The 21005-nt window shown below is 39.1% G+C and overlaps 1 protein-coding gene across 2 annotated transcripts in view; it reads left to right on the top strand.

The window, feature by feature from the left end:
• LOC121372193 (lambda-crystallin-like) overlaps positions 1 to 10653 on the top strand; it is a 34572-nt gene extending 23919 nt beyond the window's left edge. The window contains exons 4-5 of one of the 2 annotated variants that reach the window (XM_041498477.1): positions 7745 to 7850; positions 10261 to 10653. In XM_041498477.1, the coding sequence (XP_041354411.1) occupies positions 7745 to 7850; positions 10261 to 10487 (333 nt within the window). In that variant the 3' untranslated portion in view covers positions 10488 to 10653. The remainder of the gene's footprint in view (positions 1 to 7744; positions 7851 to 10260) is intronic. The other variant, XM_041498478.1, reaches the window with a different exon arrangement.
• Positions 10654 to 21005: the final 10352 nt, after the last annotated feature.

A 21005-nucleotide genomic window follows, 5' to 3' on the forward strand; every position in this document is an offset into this window, starting at 1 on the left:
TCGACTGGGATCCGAACCCAGTACCTACCAGCCTGTAGACCGATGGCCTGCCACGACGCCACCGAGGCCGGTTATTCCTCCAAACTGTGATGATGACCCCAAGGGGCGATAAGTTCAATGACCACTAGAGCTCGGCAACACAATGTCATACTGTGACACCAGTAGCTTGTGGCATTAAAAAGTATTTACAGATATCCATTATACGCCCCTACCACCGATGGTCATTAATGACAATGGTCAAGCCAGCTTTATGAGGTGAACGAGATGAGTCTACCAATTTAGTGTATTTAGCGATTTAACGATTAAGTGATAATATGGAGACGTCAGAAGACAGTGTTTGTGTGATTCTTAAATAATGATCTTAGAAAACGTCTCACAGTATTAAACGGAAGGTAACAAAGAAAGAAAGAAATGTTTTATTTAACGACGCACTCAACACGTTTTATTTACGGTTATATGGCGTCGGACATATTGTTAAGGACCACACAGATATTACAGAGGAAACCCGCTGCCGCCACTTCATGAGCTACTATTTTCGTTTAGCAGCAAGGGATCTTTTATATGTACCATCCCACAGACAGGGTAGTACATACCACAGCCTTTGATATACCAGTCATGGTGCACTGGCTGGAACGAGAAATAGCCCATTGGGCCCACCGACGGGGATCGATCCCACACCGACCACGCATCGAGCGAGACGGAAGGAAGGAAATGTTTTATTTAACGACGCACTCAACACATTTTATTTACGATTATATGGCGTCTGACAATATTAAAGGGTTTACAATCGACATGGTATATATATATATATTTTTTAAATGAAAATGTAATAAACCACATGTCCGACCCCGTCGATGGACCTATTGGACTATTTCTCGTTCCGAGAAGTGCACCACGACTCGTATATCAAAGGCCATGGTATGTGCTATCCTGTCTGTGGGATGGTGCATATAAAAAAATCCCTTGCTGCTAATGAAAAAATATAGCGGGTTTCCTCTCTAAGACTATAGGTCAAAATTACCAAATGTTTGACATCCACTAGCCGAAGATTAATAAATCAATGTGCTCTAGTGGTGTTGTTAAACAAAACAAAACAAAAAATAGATGTCCGTTCTTGTATAATTTATAGTACTGACATTTTGAAGTGTTTTGTCACAGGCACTCATGTGTGTGTGTATGGTATATTATTGTTGATATTGTTAAAATAAGTGGACATACATTTGGAAGGATGATTTATAAAAACCACCGACACTTTTTAGGTGCTTATTGTTTTGTTGGGAGTATGTTTCTCAACAGCATTGTGTCCGGCAATAGCAAGACGAAAACGAAGGGGATCAGAGACTGAGGTACGATGGGAAGGAAGCAATTGTTTTATTTAAGAACGCACCCAACACATTTTATTTACGATTATATGGCATCACACAAACACAAATATTGAGAGAGGATACACGCTGTTGCCACTTCATGGGCTAGCAGCAATGGATCTTTTATATGCACCATCCCACAGACAGGGTAGTACATACCACGGCTTTTGATATACCAGTCATGGTGCACTGGCTGCAACGAGAAATAGCCCTATGGGCCCACCGACGGGGATCGACCCCAGACAGACCGCGCATCAAGCGAGCGCTTTACCGCTATAGGTTGGTACGATTGGTTGCATGGGTTGATCGTTACTGGTTAATGACAGTGATTATAAAAGCGTCGTGACAGTGATTCATGAGTGCATGTACTTATTCTATGAACTCTTTCCGGTGCTAGTTATGATGCGGTAGGCTAATCAGGGAGTGGCGGTCCTCTTTTCGCGGTGCAGGAGGGATGAACTCTCAAGTGAAGGATCTCCTTGTGAGTGGCGGTCCTCTTTTCGCGGTGCAGGAGGGATGAACTCTCAAGTGAAGGATCTCCTTGTGAGTGGCGGTCCTCTTTTCGCGGTGCAGGAGGGATGAACTCTCAAGTGAAGGATCTCCTTGTGAGTGGCGGTCCTCTTTTCGCGGTGCAGGAGGGATGAACTCTCAAGTGAAGGATCTCCTTGTGAGTGGCTGTCCTCCTATGGAATATGCACTGGATGGACATTCGTGGAATCAGCCACTATTTTGTCAAAAGTAAAAAGTAAAGTTTGTTTTATTTAACGACGCCACTAGAGCACATTGATTTTTGTATCTTATCATCGGCTATTGGACGTCAAACATATGGTCATTCTGACACTGTTTTTAGAGGAAACCCGCTGTCGCCACATAGGCTACTCTTTTTACGACAGGCAGCAAGGGATCTTTTATTTGCACTTCCCACAGGCAGGATAGCACAAACCATGGCTTTTGTTGAACCAGTTATGGATCACTGGTCGGTGCAAGTGGTTTACCCATTGAGCCTTGCGGAGCACTCACTCAGGGTTTGGAGTCGGTATCTGGATTAAAAATCCCATGCCTCGACTGGGAACCGAACCTATTTTGTCAAATACCCATTCCACTCGGCATTGTGCAGAGATACGGCCCTGATCATGTGTTGAGGTTTTGTCGTTCAGATTAAGTATTTTATATTAAAAAGTGCTAGTTGTAATTAAATGGTCTCTGCTGAAATTGCCAGTCGGGCCCGTTAGGGATTTAAATAGGGTAACACTGCAGCCACGCGACACGGGTAGAGAGGAACATAAGACAGTCATCTATCCTAATATTGCACAATAAGCTTTCTTTCAAATATATAGCGCCTAAGTAAATATTTCGGGTATCTAATGAAGAGTACCGATTAAGAATGTCGTTAGTCGCGTTAGTTTGCGCAAAACCTAAGAAAGAAAAGAAAAAAGAAAGAACACACACACGAGCGCACACACACACACACACACACACACATACACGCGCGCACACACACACACGCGCGCACACACACACACACGCGCGCACACACACACACACACACACACACACAAACCCTCGAAGAACAAACAAAGCAAAACAAATAAATAAATACATAAATTATAAAGTAAAAATAAAACAACAAAAAATACCCTCCACCCCCATAAAAATAAATAAAATACCCCCCCCCCCACCCAAAACCCCCCCCAAAAACCAACAAAACCCCCCACAAAAAACATGAAGAAGAAGGAAAAAAACCCAGACCGTTAAAATATGCTCAAGAAATACATGTTTTGTACTTCGTACCGACACATTACCGGCCTCGGTGGCGTCTGGTAGGCCATCGGTCTACAGGCTGGTAGGTACTGGGTTCGGATCCCAGTCGAAGCATGGGGTTTTTAATCCAGATACCGACTCCAAACCCTGAGTGAGTGCTCCGCAAGGCTCAATGGGTAGGTGTAAACCACTTGCACCGACCAGTGATCCATAACTGGTTCAACAAAGGCCATGGTTTGTGCTATCCTGCCTGTGGGAAGCGCAAATAAAAGATCCCTTGCTGCCAATCGGAAGAGTAGCCCATGTAGTGGCGACAGCGGGTTTCCTCTCAAAATCTGTGTGGTCCTTAACCATATGTCTGACGCCATATAACCGTAAATAAAATGTGCTGAGTGCGTCATTAAATAAAACATTTCTTTCTTTCGTACCGCCACATCTACTTGTCTAGTGTAACTAAAGATGTGTCAGAAGCCCAGAAACAAGCGCCAACTTAATTCCGTAGAACTAAACTATTTTTTTTTTTTTTTTTTTATTATTATTTTTTTTTTCATTGCACGACCGCCGGAGTGGCTACAAGTGCCTGTTGGCAATGCCAGAAGTAACTACTGAACATTCCTCGAAGTGGTCAGACTATGCCCACAGCTAAAAGCTGATGGGGAATGGCAGGTGTGTGGCACGGATAGCCATAGTTGGAGATACTGAAATGTGGAGGTGGATAGCAAAGGAAGTTGAAAGATAGGAGTAGTTGCCAGATTGGGAAGAAATTAGATGGGGCAGTGGAAAAAAAGAAGACAAAAAAAAAAACAAGAAGAAAAAACAAGACTGCATGGATAACATATTGCAATGCTTATAGTTTACTGTGTTTTTGCCCATAGAACAACAAAAGGAAAAACCCCCACCAAAACACTACTTGTCACAACTGTCTAGCTTCAGTCAGTCACATCATCAAAAAGTTGCTTATTATTCCTACTATTTTTGTGGCAGTAAACAACCGTGATACTCAAGCCAATGTCGTCCGTCTGTCCCGGATCCGGTCCATGGCTATCCAGAAACGGGATCCAGGACGGACATGCTCGAAACCTTCGTGGTATATGAGCATGGCACAATTTATCCGCTCCGCTCTGTCGAAACGGCTTTAAATCTCTATTGTGCACCAATTAAGGAAATACCTACGGGTACAGACTGGCAGACAACTTTAAAGGATGTTTCATGGTTCACTGCATGCCTTAAGTTTATCATATTGATGTACTTGCCTTGTTTGACACTCAATAGCCGGTCTCTATTTTTGTGCTGCGGTGTCGTTAAACATACTCCATCCATTACCTTAAGTTTGTAAATACCAATATTCAACTAATTATAAGTTACATAAGCGTACGGGCTTCCATTTATGTAGTTAACCAAATAGTGGGCTAGTTGGTAAACATTTTTGGGGCGAGTTGACTTAACCGTTTGGAGCGAATAGACAAACCGTTGGGGCGAGTTGGTAGAGGGCGAGATGGTTTGGGCAAGTTGACCAGCATTCATACGGATTCCGAAGCCATATAACCATAAATAAAATGTGTTGAGTGCGTCGTTAAATAAAACATTTCCTTCCTTTTCAACAATTGAAGCAAAAACAATGAAATGTAATCGATTCCCAAGTTAAATATAGCAGAATCTAAAACTGCATTCGATTATTATATTTGTTCTAGCTTGCCAGTCGATATCACAAAATGAGAAGCACACATCTAACTCTTAAATTATTCAGTGTTCGTTTATAGCAAGTGATGTTCTTTGCCCGTTGTTTACATTATAACATTTGAATCATAATATCTTAGATCATATCTATTCAATAAAAATTTAAAGCTGCCGTTTTTTCTCACAATAATATAGGATCATTTAATTGCACGGATGTAGAAAGGTGCCAAAAAGTGTGTGTGGGGGTGGGTGGTGGGGTGGGGGTGGGGGTGGGGTGGGGGTGGGGCACACACACACACACACACACACACACACACACACACACACACATACAGGATTCGTCACGAGTATTTTTTAATATGGAAAATATCAACCGAGTCTGTGTTAATCCGTATTTGTTGAGGCTCTGCTGAGACAAATATCGATTAACTAGACGAGGTTGATATTTTACATATTAAAAAACACGAGTAGCGAATTCTATTTATCCTATAACACTTCTAAAATAACATTTTTTTAAATTTTGTTTTAGTAAATCACAGTACTAAAGTCGCCGCCATCAATAATATGACGTCATCACGATTAGCAGAGATTAGTTTGACGTCACGTATTTTAAACAAATCTTTGAAAACGTTATGCTCAAGTACACGGGTCTTGTTGGCTTGTAGCAAATTACCCATCCACAGCAACACATTACCTAGAGACCTTGCAAATTTGCATACCATTATTAACCGGGTTAATAAAGTAAATTATCACATGGGTTTATGCCATGAATATCATGGGTAAGTTATAGGATAAATATATATATATAAATACATGTATAAATATACAAAAACCATCGCTGCTGCCACGTCAGTGAATAGTGGAAAATACAAACACAACTACTGTTTTGATAAACTCATGTGTTATCGATATCAACGATTATCGGCAGCTGCCTTCATACAAAATACAGGTATGTTGGTATTTGGTTTTCTTTCCATACTTCGTAACACAAAATGGTGGAATGGCGGTCCATTACCGAGTGTTAAAATGGAGAGTAATATGTTTTATATAACCTAGCGTAACGGGTATAACCAAAGGATACTGAAAAATGGCGTGCAACTGCAAGAAAATTAAAAGTATTAATGTATGTGTAATTAGTTTTAAATGGTTAAATGGTAAAAATAAAATGAAACAGAAAAAAAACAAAAAAAACATTGTAGGTAAGTGGCTGTTTTGTAACATGTTATATCGATAGTATTTAATTTATTATAGACCGAAAAAAAGAAAGAAATGTTTTATTTAACGACGCACTCAACACATTTTATTTACGGTTATATGGCGTCAGACATATGGTTAAGGACCACACAGATTTTGAGAGGAACCCTACTGTCGCCACTACATGGGCTACTCTTCCGATTAGGAGCAAGGGATCTTTTATTTGCGCTTCCCACAGGCAGGATAGCACAAACCATGGCCTTTGTTGAACCAGTTATGGATCACTGGTCGGTGCAAGTGGTTGAGCCATGCGGAGCACTCACTCAAGGTTTGGAGTCGGTATCTGGATTAAAAATCCCATGCCTCGACTGGGATCCGAACCCAGTACCTACCAGCCTGTAGACCGATGGCCTACCACGACGCCACCGAGGACGGTTTATTATACACCGAGTTCAGAGAAAGCGACGAATGCTAAACATTGCGAACAGTTTGACTGGTTCCTGGTGTGGTTTGAAATTTTTTCTGCTCGATCAGACTGAACGCAGCTGTGGTCTTTATAGTGTAACCGTCTTGTTTTTCGGGTTACCTTTGTTTGTAATAACTACTCTGGGGGATGTAGTAGGGAGCAACTGGAGTCAGCCTAGTTATAAAATGAAGAGAGAATGAATCGAGCGTATATCGTCTTTATTGCTGAATCAGATGTGTGTGTCTGAAGCACATTTGCGTCTTGCTTAAATATAGCTCGATTCATATGGTTACGTAGACGTCTTATTTCTTGATTAAAGGTTATATTACTAATGGCGACATACTGTCTAGGTAATGTTTTGTGTTTGTTACAATTTTATTGACTGCTGTATGTATATATATATCCTCATATGCTGTAGACTACGGCCTGAGTGTAAATAACGTTCAGTTCAGTTCAGTCGCCTAGCAGTATAAACCCTTCATTTTGTTTAATTAATGTATAGTTGATTGACGTACTAGCTGCTGTCTTTAAGTTTATCCCTGTTAATTTATTTACTGTATTCATTGCTGATTGACGTTGCTGGCGTAAGTAGCCGCCGGTTGTTAATTGATAAGTCTTACTCTGTTTATTGCTGCACTCTATTGTCAGCTGGGTTCGGATCCCAGTCGAGGCATTGGATTTTTAATCCAGATACCGACTCCAAACCCTGAGTGAGTGCTCCGCAAGGCTCAATGGGTAGGCGTAAACCACTTGCACCGACCAGTGATCCATAACTGGTTCAACAAAGGCCATGGTTTGTGCTATCCTGCCTGTGGGAAGCGCAAATAAAAGATCGCTTGCTGCTAATCGGAATAGTAGCCCATGTAGTGGCGACAGCGGGTTTCCTCTCAAAATCTGTGTGGTCCTTAACCATATGTCTGACGCCATATAACCGTAAATAAAATGTGTTGAGTGCGTCGTTAAATAAAACATTTCTTTCTTTCTATTGTCAGCGTTATGTGTTTTGTGCAGGTCTGCCTTGGGGTGGTAAATGACATTGTGATAATAGTTAGATGATAATAATAATAATAATAATAATAATAATAATTAGAAAAAACAAAAACAACCCAAACCCCACAAACAACAACAACAAACAAACAACAACCTAAAAAACCCCACACCACCACCAAAACCTCCACATTCAACACAAATCAACTAAACTTATACTTTTCAAACCGGCTCTCGATTTAAACCCATGTAACACAATATGGTAGTATGGTACCCATACCTGTGTGTATTTTAGGACGGCGTTGCGGACGTTGACGACGTCGAACGAGCAATGTACGAAGGACTCGGCATGGACTACGCTTTTATCGGCCCCCTGGAGAGGCTGCACCTTCTGTCTGGTGGTCAGTATATAAGGAATGAAATGGTTTATTTAACGAGATAACTTGGTACTTGGTGATGCCTCGACCAGAAGCGGTCAGGCCCTTTATAAGGGCCCTATGGGCAACCTAGGGAGACACCACAGCATCGTAAAGGTCTAAAAATTAACGAGCTACTCTCGATTCACTAATATCAAAACCTATATTAGCTCGGCCATTTACCTTTCGACCGACCGTTCAAAATTGCTCCAAATTCCCTCAATCAAAATTGCGCACCCTTTTCTCTTTGGCATTTAACTGCTCCATTCAAATTCCATAGCACCACCACCACCCCAACCCGCCTGCTACCGATTTGATCGGGCTGCTGGTGCTAGCTTGCACCTGCCAGTGCAGGCGGTCCCTCCTCTCCCCTCCCCCCACCTTTCCTGTCATGGACGGAGGAGCCGGCCAAGGCCGGCTCTTGCGCCCACGACAGGCGTGCGCTACAACAGCTTCTTCTGAATGTGCACGTAAAACCCTATGACATGACATGACATTATTTAACGACGCATTCAATGCGTGCTGTAACCTCACCGTGGTGCAGGGGTGTAACATTCTCTTTGAGAATGGCCAATACAGCACACATTGAAATTTTGAGTAAAAGTCAGTATCTGTCTGTGATATTTGTACTTTTGCACAGTTCTTTGCACTGTGTTTTAATTTAACTGTTGAATTTTTATATTGATGTTGATCATCACTTTATTTGTTTGCATTACCATAGTTTGACACCCAATAGCAGATGTATTTTTTGTGCTGGGGTGTCGTTAAAAATGCATTCATTCATTCATTCATTCATTCATTCATTCATTCAGTGCATTTTATTTACGGTTATATAGCGTCGGACATGTGGTTAAGGACCACACATATATTGAGGGAGGAAACCCGCTGTCGCCACTTCATGGGCTACTCTTTTTGATTAGCAGCAAGGGATCTTTTATATGCACTATTCTATAGACAGGATAGCACATACCACGGCCTTTGGTAGACCAGTCGTGGTGCACTGGCTGGAGCGAAAAATAGCCGAAAAGACCCACTGATGGGGATCTATCCCAAACCGACCGCTTTACCACTGGGTACGTCTCGTCCCGGTCAGTATATAATACAATAACTAAATGTCTGAAGTAAAAGTTTGTTTTATTTAACGACATCATTAGAGCACATTGATTTATTAATCATCGGCTGTTGGATGTCAAACATTTGGTAATTCTGACACATATAATCTTAGAGATAAAATCTTTTATATGCACCATACCACAGACAGGATATCACACACCACGGCCTTTGATATACCAGTTGTGTTGCACGAGAAATAGCCCAGTGGGTTCACCGACGGGGATCGACCCTAAAGCGACCGCACATGAGGCGAGTACGTTACCACTGGGCTGCGTTCTACCCCTTTATTGTATGAAAGAAAGAAAGAAAGAAAGAAAGAAATGTTTTATTTAACGACGCACTGAACACATTTTATTTACGGTTATATGGCGTCAGACATATGGTCAAGGACCACACAGATTTTGAGAGGAAACCCGCTGTTGCCACTACATGGGCTACTCTTCCGATTAGCAGCAAGGGATCTTTTATTTGCGCTTCCCACAGGCAGGATAGCACAAACCATGGCCTTTGTTGAACCAGTTATGGATCACTGGTCGGTGCAAGTGCTTTACACCTACCCATTGAGCCTTGCGGAGCACTCGCTCAGGGTTTGGAGTCGGTATCTGGATTAAAAATCCCATGCCTCGACTGGGATCCGAACCCAGTACCTACCAGCCTGTAGACCGATGGCCTACCACGACGCCACCGAGGCCGGTTTTAATGTATGAAGTAAACAAAAGTTAATTTCTATGGTGGATTTATTTTTAACATATTGCCTGGACGAGTGTTTACCCAACTTTATAAACTCACTGTCGCTTAACGCCATGTTATTGTTGATCTTATAAGTATCATTTATTAAACACGTCTCCGATATTAGTGCTTCAGAGTAGGGGCGAGACGTAGCTCAATGGTACAGCGCTCGCTCGATGCGCGGTCGGTCTGGGATCGATCCCCGTCGGTGGGCCCATTGGGCTATTTCTCATCACAGCCAGTGCACCACGACTGGTATATCAAAGGTCGTGGTATGTGCTATCCTGTCTGTGGGATGGTGCATATAAAAGATCCCTTGCTGCTAATCGGAAAGAGTAGCCCATGAAGTGGCGACAGCGGGTTTCCTCTCAATATCTGTGTGGTCCTTAACCATATATCTGACGCCATATAACCGTAATTAAAATGTGTTGAGTGCGTCTTTCTTTCTTTTGCTCCAGAGTAATTCATCATAATCGGTCTATGATATCCCTCCATGGATGTTGACAGAAATGCATATTAAAATGAAAACTTCTGCATCTTCTTCTATTCACAGGATTCGAGCGTTACATGTCACAGACCTCTGAGCTGTACTGCAGCGCACAGGAACCTTTCAGAGAACCGGAACGAATGGGCGGCCACGCAGCCGAAGTTATGGAACGCGAACTGGAGTCTTTCGCACGGGTTAGCGAGGTTCCAGACAGACGCCGGTGGAGAGACGAAAGATTGGCAGAACTGTCCAAACTAAAACGACAGCTCGATGTTAAAGAGGAAGGAACATAGACAACGACTTCTTCTGATCGTCAATATGTCATGAATGAAGACAGTTAAAATCAGTCATCAGGACGACCATAATATATGAATATTATAAGACTTTTTAATGCAACAGAAGCGATATTTTTGGATAACAGAAGTGATATATATATATATATATATATATATATATATATATATATATATATATATATATATATATATATATATATACACACAGTCGAACCTGGTCTAACGGTCACCTGTACATAACGGCCACCTGCTAATAACGGTCACTATAAATCCCTCCCAATGCATTTCCTTCCTTATTTGACCTGTACATAACGGTCACCTGTCCATACCGGCCAGCGGTCACTATTTTTCACCCAAAATCACAGGTTGAACCTGCTATAACGGTCACAAGATGATCGTCGTAAAGACGTTTTTTTGTTTATTTTTTTACCCTGGTTATGTCTTTACTTTTTCAATCATCTTAAAAATTATAAATTAAATGTGTTTATATGGCCATGTCTGTAGCTTTGAGTTTATTTTCTGTCAAAGTAAAATTCCATTGTAATTCTCTGATCGTAATTGAAAAACAAACAGACACTCAGTAACTTCCGTGACACGCAGATACTGGTGGTGTAATTCGATTGGTTCTCAGCATCCTCACTGAATAGTAGACGACTTCCCATTGGCTATACATAATGTAATTTGTATGTATGGTTTCTCTATTAAGTCTCGAGAAACCAAACAAATGAGGTATTATGTTAGGTGTTTCCTTGTTTCTAGCCAGAAAATGATTGGTAAATAAACACGAATAGCTGAAGGCGGCGGTCATTGCAGATGTCCCGTGTTCGGATTTTTTAAGCGACTCGATTTTATTCAGCTGTAATCAACGATCATACTCCACTGAAGGATTAGCGGTGACATGAAACAAACAAATGAGTCAAACATGCCACATGGGTAATAACCTTCAATTACACAAAATATCTTCTGCAAGTCAATGTTAGCGTTTGCGAAATATATTAACGAATACATTTGTATGCAAAATGCCACCGAAAACTAGTACTGCTTAGAAGAGAGAATCGACGTTATTAACACATCTGAGAAAGGCAATTTAAGTGCGTGAAAGATCGCCGATCATTTTGGTGTAGGACGTTTTCAGATTAATTCTATTTTAAAAAGGAAAGCAGATGTTCTGGCCGATTTTGACAATAATATTTCAGCCAAAAGAAAAAGGCAGAAGAAAGCAACAGGCAATGATGACATAAACAGCTAGTGTGGGAATGGTTTTAAAATGTGACTTTTTTTTTTTTTTTATGACAGTTGTGATATTCTTTAATATATGGGTTCTAATTTTGAACTTGTATATAAGGGTCACCTCTCTATAACGACCACTTTTGTCAGGTCCCTTGGGTGGCCGTTATATACAGGTTTGACTGTATATATATATATATATATATATATATATATATATATATATATATATATATATATATATATATATATATATATATATTGTGTATGACAAAAACGTCGGCTGATCATAAGATAAGTTGGTGAGTACGGAAACATCCAAGGGTTCTTTCCCGGACCATGCTTTCCTGTCTGTGGGATGGTGCATATAAAAGATCCCTTGCTACTAATGGAAAAATGTAGCGAATATTCTCTCTAATATGGTTGACATCCAATATCCTGCTCTAATGGTGTCATTAAACAAAACACGTTTTAACTTTTTTTTCGGGACCAATACATTCATATGGAGTATCTGTACGAAATGAGATTGATAAAGATGAGATTTTTTCAGCAACATAAATAATAGTTTTGGATAACAAAAAAAAAAGAAGAAGAAGAAGAAGAAAGATGGGATTTTGTTAAGGCAACGTAAATGATATTTGGTTGATGGGAGAAGTTTGGCTGGGGAAGGGCGTATCTTTGCAACCCAAGGGTCGTTTTCGAGATCGCTACATTCATATGGAGTATCTGTACGGAATGAGATCGCTGCCTTGAAAAAATACATGGGTGGGGTTTGGAGGGAAAGTAAATAGATGGGGGTAGGTGAACGTCATAGAGGTAGTGTGTTTTTGTTTCTTCTTTGTGTTGTATTACATTGTGAACACATCGAGTTTCCACGGTCGATGAACAATAAAACTAGCCACGTCTCGTCGATCATACATCTTGGACCTAGGTCTCGAGAGCGAGATCAGGGTGGTCATGTTTGAACCTTCAGTGAATGAAGGCACGTGTGAACGGTTGAACTAGTATTTAGTTACTAAAAACCAATATAGCTGTCAGTCTTAGCATGTAACAAATCGTTGGGCCCCGTTGCTTCGAAAAACCTTAACCGGGAACTCAGGACTGGTTACGCAGAACAAAATGGAAATGTTTTATTTAACGACGCACTCAACACATTTTATTTACGGTTATATGGCGTCGGACATATGGTTAAGGACCACACAGATATTGAGAGAGGACACCCGCTGTCGCCACTTCATGGACTACTCTTTTTCGATCAGCATCAAGGGATCTTTTATATGCACCATCCCACAGACAGGATAACACATACCACGGCCTTTGATATACCACTTGTGGTGCACTGGCTGGAGCGAGAAATAGCCCAATTGGCCCACCGACGGGGATCGATTCCAGACGGACCGCGTATGAAGCGAACGTTTTACTACTGGGCTACGTCCTGCCCCGGTTACGCGGAACAAAACTGGAATATATTCTTGGTTCATAAAAAGTACGATTTCAATAATACGAAATGGAACTAGACATTTAATGTTGTATACTAATGTTTATACTAGGGGTGAGAATTAGCTGTCGCTTGTCTGAAAACACCGACAAAGTCGTATCGAAGGATTGAACCTCTGAGGGACCCGTTGGGTTTTTCCCTTTCCAACCAGTGCCCCACGACTGTTATATCAAAGGAAGTGGCATTATAATTATAATGTAAAAGACCTCTTGTTGCTATTCTGTGCGTGTATCCTATGTGATAGCAGTGCATTTCTTCTCTGACTAGTTAGACCAAGTATTGAAATGAACCTACGTTAGACTCTTATATCGGTAGTACAGGGGTTCCTCTCCAGGCATGTAGCGTAGCTGGCCGCTACGCCTTATGTGTATAAGAAAGCGTTTTGACGTCATGTAAGTATACTATGTATAACATGTTATGATCAGTGATGTTCATTGACGAATTATAATCGAAAAGTGATCGATCTACCGATGTAATGATCGATTAAAAAAATTGACAATCGATTGTCGCATGAAACGTTAACGGTATTTGTTCTTACAGATTGAATGATGGAATTAATGTAAATATACTGTGATTTGAATTTATTTTCCTAAGTATGTAAAGAAAACAAGATATTAAATTGAATAGGTACTAGTATTAAACTGTAAAATTAGCGATTTATACAGAACAGAACAGAACTTTATTACACCCAGGCCGTTAGAAAACGGCATATGGGGAAACATGAACAAATACATAATATAATATGTGACGAGACAGGACAGGGTTTACAGGATAACATTAAATAGGGTTTTTCCCCGATGAACACGACTATAGGTTATTAGCCTGATGTTTCGAAAACTTACGTAACTATAATTCAAATTGATTGCATAATCGATATTCGATTGGTTGGTGCAAACCCGATCACTGATGATGAAATCCCAACCAATTTCCGACACTAGTGCTGGTTAGTGTGTAATTAAACAAAGATTCCTTTTTCTTTCGGTCCCTGGCCACCTCGACATTCTCATGTTTTTGACGTAATTAAGAGCTTATTTGGACAGAGATAATAACACGTTTCGCACTCCACTCTCACGAACCCAAATAATAGCCGGTTTCACAACACTGTCTCATATTATTAACCCAATCAGCAGTTGGTTTGACAGAAATAATAATATAATTTCACACCATCTCATCGCTTTCATATTGTTAACGTAATTAGTACCAAATACAGTTAGGACTACACAAGTTGAAATGAAATACGTTGTACATTAATTATTTTCCTTATTTTGCTGTCATAATGGGGGAAAAAAACAAGGAAGAAAATGAAGGAAATGTTTTATTTAACGACGCACTCAACACATTTTATTTACGCTTATATGGCGTCAGACATACGGTTAAGGACCACACAGATATTGAGAGAGGAAACCCGCTGTCGCCACAGCATGGGCTACTCTTTTTCGATTAGCAGCAAGGGATATTTTATATGCACCATCCCACAGACAGGATAGTACATACCACGGCCTTTGTTACACCATTTGTGGAGCACTGGCTGGAGCGAGAAATAGCTCCATGGGCCCACTGATGGGGATCGATCCCAAACCGACCGCGCATCAAGCGAACGCTTTACCACTGGGCTAGGTCCCGCCCCGGGGGAAAAACCACTTCGAGATCCAGATGTAATAGATTTTAGCGTGCGAATTTAAAAAAAAAAAAAAAAAAAAAAAAAAAAAAAAAAAAAAAACCCAAAGGTTCTTAAAGTCGTAGACCCAGATTTCGACCAGTGAAAATTGACACTAAGTTTGAATAATCTACAGACCTATACCATTTTGTATTCAGTTGAAAATGCAAAACAGACACAGTTTAAGAATTTACTAAGGTATCATTATAGGGACATTATAGAGTTACAATAGAGTGAAACAAGAATCTATGCCTTTGAAACAGGAAAATGCCCTTGAAGATAGACTAGATCTCGTGTCCATAACCGTTGCTTTTAGAGGTAAGAGAGTTTTCTCAAATATGAAAAATGCATTTTTGTTTTTGTATTAAAAACACCAGGATGACCAGAAACACTTCGGATGTACGGAAATGGATAATCAGATTTATAAAATCTATTTAATATCTGATTTCAATTATCTAAAACGGCCCTAATAGCGAAAAATACGCCGTAGTGTTTAAAAACTTGGATCTGTCACGTTAACAAGGATGTGGTTGCATCTGAATCTGTCAAACGTGTCACCAACATGATACCGAGGGCTACACACAAAACTGATTATGTCAACTTCTTATAAAACTGACAGTGGTTCACTATACCGTTTTTTAAATTATATTGTTTAATGATTTGTTTTTAATGTTTATTATTTGGGGAAATGCATGTCATAGGAGGTATGGAAAACTATAATTTGAATAAATAAATAAAATTGCTTTCCTTTTTTTTTTAAAGAATTTTTAAACGTTGAAACGTGCCAGCCTCAATATACAGAATAAGTATCACTTTAGCTTGATGTTTTCGTTGTACATACATTTACACTCAGTATTATTAAAGGGACATTCACAAGTTTGCTGCATTGTAAGATGTTTCCGACTAATAAAATATTTCTACGATTAAACTTACATATTAAATATATTTTCTTGTTTAGAATATCAGTGTTTGTATATTCAATGTGTTTCTGGTCGTCTTAATATTTGCAAGAAGCCCAAACTGGATTTTGTCTTCAATTAATTTCGTACGTACGAAATTGTTTTTTTAGGAAATAAAATGAAATTTAACCTAGTACAAATATTAGAACGACCAGAAACACGTTTACTATACAGCCACTAATATTTTATGCAGAAAAATATATTTAATATGTAAGTACCATCGTTAAAAAGTCGATGACATCTTAAAAAATGCAGCAAACTCAGGAATGTCCCTTTAAGAAATATGGACTCAAAACATACGTGTACAATTACTGTCTGTTAAAATAGAAAACCCCCCACTGATATTGGAAAATATATTTTACAGCCATGCATGTAAGTTCTCAGTGTTCTTGTCTGTCATGTTTGTATACCTGTACACACCACTTGTCAGTTTGTATATAACATGAATGGCTGTGAGCCTTAAAGGGACTGTCCTGAGTTAGCAGACATTGTAAGATGTTTCCAACTATCAGTCTGGCGACTGACATTACGTATTGAAAACATTTTCCTGTTTAGAATACCAGTCTCAATATATTCACTGTACTGTCGGTCGTGTGCTAATGTTTATATATATATTTTTTCATACGCACGAAAAGAAATTAATGAGGAGTAAAATCCGGTTTAGGCTACTACAAACATTGGGTCGACAACAAACATCTTGGATACAAAGACACTGATATTCTTAACAATATATAAACATAATCATCAAAAAGGCTCCGTTATTGAGAAACATGTTACAATGGGAGAAAACTGAGGACAGTCCCTTTAAAACTTAAAGTAAATACACCCTACTTTACCCTGCCCTGCCCTGCTCTGCCCTGTCTTGTCCTGTCCTGCCATGTTCTGCACTGCACTAAACTACACTGCACTCCACTACGCAGCAGAATTCTGTTCTAAAATTAGCATAAAGACATCCAATTGTTTGATAAAAACAAAGAAAATTTTCATGATCTGAAAAGAGAAAGAATTGACTAATGTTTTGTCTTATAGTGTTCTTCATCGCATACGTTATGTATACACCTTGGCAAGAGTTAAGCACCTCTCTCTCTCATGAATAAGCCATGAATGTAATTGGCAAAATAATTTTAATAATGCCATGAACAGATATTCATAGCCAAGATGTGATTGATTTTTAGCTGTTCTGACACGCAAAGCACGTGCATGTTGCACGTGCAACAAGCCACCCGCGACCTGTTAAAAAAAGGTACTGTTAGTCGATGCTTAATTTAAGAAAATTTAATTTCTTCTAAAGTGAAGTCTTAATTCTTGATGGACAAAGCTGACGGATATTATTAATGCAGGAATGTCCTACACAGCTGTTCTGTCGTTATCTCGGTTATCACTAGTCGGATATAAGCAGATTGGTACAGATACATTGGAAAACTAATATGTAAAGCACCGACCGCGTGACGTCAGAACGCGTTAAACGACAACCCTACACAAGCAGCTTCCAAAAGATGAACTGGATGCCACAAAGATAATTGTAATCATAGAAACGTTATTACCATACACTCCGGCTGTTAAACGACAACATATTATGAGGCATTATTGTACAATGGGTATTCACAATGACAAGACGACAACAGGAGTTTTTCGTAGAATATATTGAGGCATAATTAAAAACAGAAGCTATTCATACGATTTTAAATGGATACTGAGAAATCAACTCAAATAAAGATGTTTGAAGCCTTGGAGCGTGATTAAGCGTCCTGTGCTATCAGATCGTCATTGCAGACATCGACTGGAACCTGGACTTGGTCACTGTGTAGGGGAATCTAATGGGTGAAGGGTACAAACATCAAATTGTGAATGTGATCGATGAAGCACATTTTGATAACCACCCTATGGCTACCAGACCAGTCTACATGGACGACAAGGCAATACCCTACCATTCTCACCCGGTAACTGGGTTATTCCAGCCATCATGACCTTCTCTTGGCCCTCAATGAGACCAGAGCTCAACGTGTTGGAAAACATGTGGGACATCCTTGGGCGCAAGATACAAAGGTTGGATCCATCAGTAGCCAATTTACATTAACTGGAATCCACCTGGGACATCCTTGAGCACAAGATACAGAAGAAGTTGGATCCAAATTTAGATTAACTGAAACGCATCGGGGTCATCCTTGGGCACAAGATACAGAAGTTGGATCCAAATTTACATTAACTGGAACGCATCGGGGACATCCTTTGGCACAAGATACAGAAGTTGGACCCATCAGTAGCCAATTTCCAATAACTGGAACAAGCATTGCACCGGGAAAGGCGATGCCTCTCTCAAAAACACATCAAACGTTTCACTGGAGACATGGGGAGGATGATTGTGGTAGTCATTCAGGCATATGGCGGCTATACACGCTAGTGACAGTAACGTCACATGAAGTCACGTTGGAACCATAGCTGTCATTCTTAACATCAGCCTGACAACCGTAACTATTTGAAGCATACTACAGCTCCATTCGTACTAGTTGTTTTCAGGAAAAGGCACACGTTCTGGTTTCTATGCTATAAATGTTCCGCCAGCGTACAGGATTTTCTAACCTCACGGGAAAGGACGCTTAACTTTTTTCCAGGTTTACGAGTATATCTCGAAAAACGTCATTGATTATGTTACAAAATAGTTTAGCAAAAGTAAAACTCATTAAAAAATAAACATAAACCTGTCTGCACTCAATACCAAAATGTATTTTTTGGGGTCTTTTTTTTGCATTCATAATACCTTTGTAATCAATATTATGTTTGTTCTGTTTAAAAAAACCTTTTTTTTCTTCAGAAAATGAGAAACTATGCTGATAATTACGCTTGGATCGCTTGTTCGTGAATTTTTTTTTATAATAATTCACAGCATACTGAACATCCGTTTGTCTACAGCAGGATCATGTATACTTTAAAAAATCTCAAAATGATAGCGCACTCTCCAAATAACATCTACATCTAAAGTTGCGTCCGTACAACATCAGTGGTGATGACATGTTTTATTTTAATGTCAAGTTTGTTATTAACGACATTTTTTAGTTCGCTTTTTTGAAATTGTAATCGGATAATCATAGTTCATACACTAAATTACCGTCCTGTATTATGTGCTCTTATTTGGGTCCTAGGAGCTAACCCCCTTGGCGGACCCATTGCATTTCTCCCGTTCCATCCAGTGCTCCACGACTGGAATATCAAAGACTGTGCTATTCTGTCTGTGGGATAAATACAGATGAAAGATCCATTGCTACTAACAGTAAAATGTAGCGGGTTTCTTACAAAGACCACATGTCAGAATTACCCATTGTCAAACATCCAGTAGCGGAAGTCTAATTAATCAAATTAATCAATATGCTCTAGTGGTAGTGTTAAACAAAACAGACTTTACTTTTAACTGTATAATGTGCTGAAGTGTAAGTAAACAAATAGTTCCTTCCTTTCTTTTTTAGCCGTTATAAAAAGGAAGGGACATTGAAAGATCGGCGATAGAGCGCTCGATTGAATCCATTTCCCGTTACAATCAGTGCTCCACGACTTGTATAACAAACGTCATGATATGCGCTGTCCTGTCTGTTGAAAATTATATACTCAAATATTTTTTAGAGTTATTACAACATTAATTTCTGTGGTGAAAAAAATGTTACTGGCTTAGAGGACTGTATATAGAGTAGACTATGCTGCATAATGTAGGACTGTATATAAAATTAGTTTGATTGTTTTATGCTGAAAATCCTTGTTGTTACTTGCAAGAAAATCATAAGAGCTTGTGTTGGCAGCTGCTTTTCTCATTTGCTAGCCAAAGTGTTGCAGTTACAACACTAGACACCTAATAGCCAATGTACTCAAATACACATTACGTTCGTGTTGATAATAATAGAACAGTTTTCACTTAAGGCGTGTATTGAAAATAGCTACAGTAATAATATTTATAATCGTAGTTAATAAGAGATAAAAAAATATTTAAATCCATTTCCTTGACACTCTGTCCTTTGTGACAGATCATAAAATAATTAGATTTTTTTTTCTTCTCAATATGGCAATACATTAGAGTTAAGAGTTATTGCTATTTTCATTCCCTGCTTTTGTTCATGTGTGATAAGTTTGTCATTAACTAAGCAATAACACTTTATCATTTAACACTTTATCTGTGTTGTCACGGGGATCCTGATAATACCCATAACTGAATAAAACACGATTTTCCAATTATCTCTCCTAACTGTATATCTATTAGATCTCTCTGTATCGGGCAGGCTACTACCCGAGTGGCCCGGCTCTAGGAGTAATCAGAGATAAGATCTGATATAAATATATATATATATATATATATATATATATATATATATATATATATATATATATATATATATATATATATATATATATATGTAGCACGTTTAGTTCACTAGAAAACACAACAAAACACAATACACTTTGGAATCTGTATTAACTCTAACGCTGACAAATGTACTTGCCGCAGTAGTTAATTAACAACAACAATATAATAACAACCCAGAGCTAATCACTTAATTAGTTAATCACTAGGTGTCTAGTTTACACAATATTCTAATCACTTCACCGTGATACAACACACACACGTGTGATAATTGAGAAACGCTGCTAGGAGAACTTAATTAATAAAGGAATTACAACTCTATTCCTAACTGGTTAATTTTTAATTAACCCCTAAATACTCATTCAGTAACCTTGTAATACAGAATTAATACTGGTACATATCACAATAAAGACAATAACCTACAGTTTACCTAGGTCCTCTAGGATGACCGGCTAAACTTTATCTTACCAAATACTCGTATAACAATATTAGAACAGTGAAGCCTACAATTTACTTCGTCAGATTACCGGAGACACTGTCTAAAGAATATTGGTATAATACAGTATTAGAATATTTAAAGTCACATCAATCACCTAGGATTTTCTAACCTCACGGGAAAGGACGCTTAACTTTTTTCCAGGTTTACGAGTATATCTCGAAAAACGTCATTGATTATGTTACAAAATAGTTTAGCAAAAGTAAAACTCATTAAAAAATAAACATAAACCTGTCTGCACTCAATACCAAAATGTATTTTTTGGGGTCTTTTTTTTGCATTCATAATACCTTTGTAATCAATATTATGTTTGTTCTGTTTAAAAAAAACCTT

The sequence above is a fragment of the Gigantopelta aegis genome, chromosome 4 (assembly GCF_016097555.1).
Source record: "Gigantopelta aegis isolate Gae_Host chromosome 4, Gae_host_genome, whole genome shotgun sequence".
NCBI classification, from domain to species: Eukaryota; Metazoa; Mollusca; class Gastropoda; order Neomphalida; family Peltospiridae; genus Gigantopelta; species Gigantopelta aegis.